The 5332-nt window shown below is 47.3% G+C and overlaps 1 protein-coding gene across 4 annotated transcripts in view; it reads right to left on the bottom strand.

The window, feature by feature from the left end:
* Positions 1 to 1306: 1306 nt before the first annotated feature.
* The window catches only part of CIPC (CLOCK-interacting pacemaker), a 26536-nt gene continuing 22510 nt past the window's right edge, over positions 1307 to 5332 (bottom strand). For all 4 annotated transcript variants that reach the window (XM_006778818.2, XM_015558034.1, XM_006778819.2 and 1 more), the window contains one exon: positions 1307 to 2322. In XM_006778818.2, the coding sequence (XP_006778881.1) occupies positions 1432 to 2322 (891 nt within the window). In that variant the 3' untranslated portion in view covers positions 1307 to 1431. The remainder of the gene's footprint in view (positions 2323 to 5332) is intronic.

Below are 5332 nucleotides of genomic sequence, written 5' to 3'. Positions count from 1 at the left end.
ACATACGCAACACCACACCTCTGGGCTTGCTGCCAATACCCAACGCATGGCAGAAACACAGAAGACGCTGCTCCTGCTCGCTCCAGGTCACTGTGCGTCACATGAAAGCTTTGGAGGCGAAACTGTTAAGAAGCCAACTTTGTGGGCTTATATTTCATATAATTTTATGAAATTAAAATGATTAGGATGATTTTAATCTCAAATCTATCGAGCTTAATAATCACATCCTCTTTTAGGAAAACCAAAGAAGAAAAAGTGGCAGCAGAGGGTTAATTTACACCACTCACTCACTCTCAGGCACCATGATGCTATCTTTAAGATTTTCACACATAGCCCTAACCGGTTTGGCTCAGTGGATAGAGCGTCAGCCTGCGGACTCAAGGGTCCTAGGTTCGATTCCGGTCAAGGGCACGTACGTACCTTGGTTGCGGGCACATCCCCAGTCGGGAGTGTGCAGGCACATCCCCGGTGGGGAGTGTGCAGGAGGCAGCTGATCGATGTTTCTCTCTCATTGATGTTTCTGGCTCTCTATCCCTCTCCCTTCCTCTCTGTATAAAAAAAAAAAAAAAAAAAAAAAAAAGATTTTCACACATAAAACAGGTTGCATTGTTTCAAAAGTAGAAAGAAAAAAAGCACAAATTACTGGAATCTTCCAGCTCCTGACCAAGGGATACTGACCATGTGTTTCTTCAGACTCTAACTCAGAAAAGCAATTCATCGACTGTTAACTCCAGATGGTACTGCATCCGTTCCATACTTTAAAAAGCTGAAGTTATTTTGCCTACCAGTTTAAGTGAAGAGAAACCTGGTTTGTGATGAAAGTGTCAGTTAAATGGTACCACCCTTTTCCCTTGACTTTCAAGTTTAAAAAAACAAAGCTTTAAGTCATTGTTTTCACCCTAGGCCCAGCCTGTGCCCAAAGCATTTTAGGTTTTGGCCAAATGGCATGATGCCTTAAGGAGTGCAACCACACCTCCTCTTTCTTTTCTCTCAGATATTCAAGGGAAGATCTGGGAAGGGATCCTTGTCACCTACTCCCTGGCTTGACAGGTGTCATTCAGTACGCTCATCCATGTCACTGCACCTCTGATCAGGTAGTGAGTGGACAGTGGGAGGTGACAGCTAGAGCTCCACACGCTCCTCTCTTCTGCTTTGCCCCGTGACCCACCTAAGCACCTGCAGGCTAAGGAAAAGGGACTCAAGGACACCCTGAATCTGAGGTCCTCGGTGGAACAGAGACATATGTAAACTGGGCACAGACCACAGGTTAAGACAGCAGCCAGGGATTGGCATGAGGCTTCATACGTGAACTGTTGAACAGTTTAAGAGTAGAAGGAAAAGACTTTACATAAGCTTTGGGAAACAGGAGTAAGGTAACAGCAAGAGAGTTAAAAAGAACCATTCAAGTAACAGGAAAGTCTGCCTTCTGTGCTATATGTCTGGGTGATCAGAGAATGCTTCTAGGTCACCGCCAGCATGACTAGCCCCCAGGGTTAGCGATGCCTGCAGCCTGGCCCAAGCCTGAGGAGCCCTGCTCTTGGCGGCCTCTATAAACAGCTGGGTCTGCTCCTTTAGCTGGTCTAGCTCCACCTGTGTTGCCTGGTTCTGACGAATCAGCTCCTTGGTTTTCAAAGTGATCTCCAGCAAGCCGGACTTGTGCAGGACTACCAGGGTGTTCTGAAAGCGCCTGTGTTTGCTGGGCAGCTGCTCTGAGAAGAGATCTGGGCTGTGGCAGAGGTGCTCTGCGGCCCACAAAGGTGAGCTATAATTAGCTGACAGCGGTGACAGGGGGGAGGTGCTCTCTACCCCATGCAGAGTGCTGTCTGATGCGCAGACAGGACTGGCGGGGGAAGCAAAGGTCAAGCTGGGAGCTTTAGCAACATGGCTGCTGGACACGGGCTGAAGAGTCTGTGGACTTCCGCCTGCCACGAGGGAGGGCACACCCTGCAGAGCTGAGTCCTCCACCAGCTTGGCACTGGGGGGTGCTGCAGTCGGGGGACTGGATGACACAGCACCTGTCTTGGTGGGCTCACTGGCGAGCAGGCTCAGCCCAGGTCTCTCAGTACAGATTTTCTTCTGCGTTCCACGATCTTTCTCTTTTGGGCTGAGGGAGAGGCCCCTTTTGCCTGGGTGTGGGGCTATTTTGGTGTAAGAATTCAGAATGGGCAAGTAGTTCTTGGAGTCGGACCTTTTCTCGCCAGCGTGGCATGGGCTGACAGGCGATGGCACAGGCGGGTGAAGGAACAGGAGCTGTGGCTGTGCCGAGATCACCTCGAAGGAGGGCTGGACGGTCCATGACTGGAGCTGGGATGAGCTGCTGCCCTGAAAACAGATGAAAACAGCACACTCCTTGTTACCTGCTTCTGCTAAGGGGCAAAGCAGAGATTTACAACAATTTCATGTACAGAGCTTCCCTCACAAAACAGGTAGCCCTTTCTGAAGAGTGTGATTGGAAAAGTGGCTTAAAAATCCATTTGGGCCTGCCATTATAATTTTTTTTTTTTAATCCTCACCTGAGGATATTTTTCCATTCATTTTAGAGAGAGTGGAAGAGAGAGGGAAAGACAGAGGGAAATATCAATGTGAGAGAAACACATCAATTGGTGGCCTCCTGCACACACTCTGACCAGGGCCCGGGCTGGAGAGGAGCCTGCAACCGAGGTACATGCCCTTGACCCGAATCAAACCTGGGACCCTCCGGTCCACAGGCTGATGCACTATTCAATGAACCAAACCGGGTAGGGCTATAATTTCTTCCTTTCTTTCTTTTTTTACACTTTTCCTAAGGCAAAACTGAAGGAAATACCTATTTTTATTCAAGCGCTACCACTCAGGAAGAGAAACTGTAGGTAGATGAAGTAATGACATAGTTAAGGTCACAATTGAGGCAATAAAAATATGGGCAATACAATTGCTTGGCATGGTGAAAATGTGCTCATTTCAAGACTACAAATGTGACTTTACACAAGAGTCTGTCTTCATTTAGTTACATGTGGACCCTCTTTTACCTGAACACAACTTGATTAAAGTCACATATTGTCAGGAGTCCATGGGCCCCCTTTTTAAGGCAGTGACACCCAACAATCATAAAACCACTCAAGATAATAATAGTTATCAGGTATTGGTGCTTACTACAAGCTAGCACTGTGTGTGATGTTTTACATGGATTGTTTCCATAACAACCCTGTGAGGTAGTGATCATTTCCCTTCACAAATAGAAAACTGAGGTGTAGACAGTTGAAATAACGTGCTTTACATCAACAAGATATAAAGTGACAGAGCTGGCTCTAAAACCCACCCTAACCATTTTACTACATTGCCTTTGTTATAGTACTCCTCAGTTATGCATTTTCATTTTTAATTAAGTACTGATTCAGATGGAAAGCTAATAAAGAAGGGTATGGCTATCTTTTTCCAATATTTAAAAGCCAGTCCAGTTCCAACCTGGTCCCCAAAATATGATCTGGTGGGGTGGTCATTCTGAGGAGAGCTATCTCCCACACATGCCCACCATTTTGCACACCTTTGAGCTTCCTCGATGTGTGGCTAGAACGTTAGGCCAGCTATAGTTGATCTCCTATGCAAAAGTTGAGATCACCTGGGGAGTCCATTCTGAAGCCCTCTTGCTATTCTGATATATGCTGGATGTACTATGTAAGCAAGCAATGCTAGGCCTAGCACCACACTTCCCTGTCAGAGCAGATCCAAAAGCAGGGGTCTTTTGAAGCAGACATCAGCCTAGTCCAGCTCAGTCAGAAGGAAAACATCAGGCTATTCCCCCAGTTACTCATGCCCTAAGGGTGGACCTACTATGAGGCAAACAGATCCAGAAAATTTCTAATTCACTGCTTTCCTAAGCTGATTTCACTGGATTCTTCCTAATGCCGCTATGCTCATTGCTGTAGTAGATACTTAGCTTACTGGTTCTAATTATTAGATTTTACAATATATTATTTATGTTGAAAAAATCTGAGGGAATACGGGACAAGATTTTAGACTTGGCTACAATCTCAGGGTCATTTTCCACGAAGCCTTCACATTGACTATGAGGAAACTGAAGCCCAGGTGATTAAGTAATTGTGTGCAAGATCACACAGTTGAGTGGCAGAACTGGAATCAGACCTTCAAAAGAAAAGTGTCTAAAACCAAGACATTAGCCCAGCTGGTGTGGCCCAGTGGTTGAGCGTCGACCCATGAACCAGAAGGTTACAGTTTGATTCCCAGTCAAGGCACATGCCTGGGTTGTGGGCTCGATCCCCAGTGGGGGGTGTGCAGGAGGCAGCTGATCAATGATTCTCTCTCATCATTGAGGTTTCTATCCTCTCTCCCTCTCTCTGAAATAATAAAAAATATCTATATATATAAAAGCCTAAGCAACCAGCAGACCAGCTGGTAGCTATGACATGCACTGACCACCAGGGGACAGACACTCAACACAGGAGAGGAAAACACTGGCATGGAAACGTGGAACAGACTGATGAATCTCAGAGGGAAGTGGGGTGGGGGGAGGGCAGGAAGAGAGTAACCAAACATCTTATATGCATACTAGAGGCCCAGTGCATGGATTCGTGCACCTGTGGGGCCCCTCGGCCTGGCCTATGTCTTCTTGCAATCTGGGACTTCTCAGGGGATGTCAGAGAGCTGGTTCCGGCCCGATCCCCACAGGCCAGGCCGAGGGTCCCCACTGGTGCATGAATTGGGCCTCTAATACAGCGGTCGCCAACCTTTCGGACCTCACGGACCACCAGTGGTCTTTGGACCACAGGTTGGCGACTGCTGCTGCAACAGTTTCCTGAAACCAGTGGTCACGAACCTTTCGGACCTCACAGACCACGGGTTGGCGACCACTGCTGTAGTATATATATAGAAAATAAAATAAAACCAAGACATTGCACAAAATACACATATTTTAAAAAGTATATCACTATTTTAATATTGGAATGTGCTGGACTCTAACGTGTGAATAAACAAGATGAAACTCCTAGATGACTCCATCAGGTCCACCCGCCCAAAGCCTCCCATCTGCTGATGGAGCCAGCAGCCTCCCGGCAGGCCTTTGTCCTGGAGAATGCAGCTCTGCTGGAAAAGCCTACCCACTCCTCAACTGTGGGCTGTTCTCTGCCCTGGGGAGCTGCCAGCCTGCCTACAACAAAGAAGGCATATAAACACAGACACACAGGAAGGACTGACAAACAGGGAGCCAGAGAGGAAGGCAGGGACAGAAAGAGCCGGGAGAAAGGAAGCCCTGAGAAGCATCACAGCACTGATGGGGTCTGGACAAGCTCATCTGGGCTCCATTACGTGTCTTTATTCTCTCTCTTCGTTTCAATAA

Source organism: Myotis davidii, unplaced genomic scaffold (assembly GCF_000327345.1).
Source record: "Myotis davidii unplaced genomic scaffold, ASM32734v1 scaffold309, whole genome shotgun sequence".
In the NCBI taxonomy this organism is placed as follows: Eukaryota; Metazoa; Chordata; class Mammalia; order Chiroptera; family Vespertilionidae; genus Myotis; species Myotis davidii.
The sequence above is the reverse complement of the archived record's forward strand: the minus strand, read 5'-3'. Positions and strand labels throughout refer to the sequence as shown.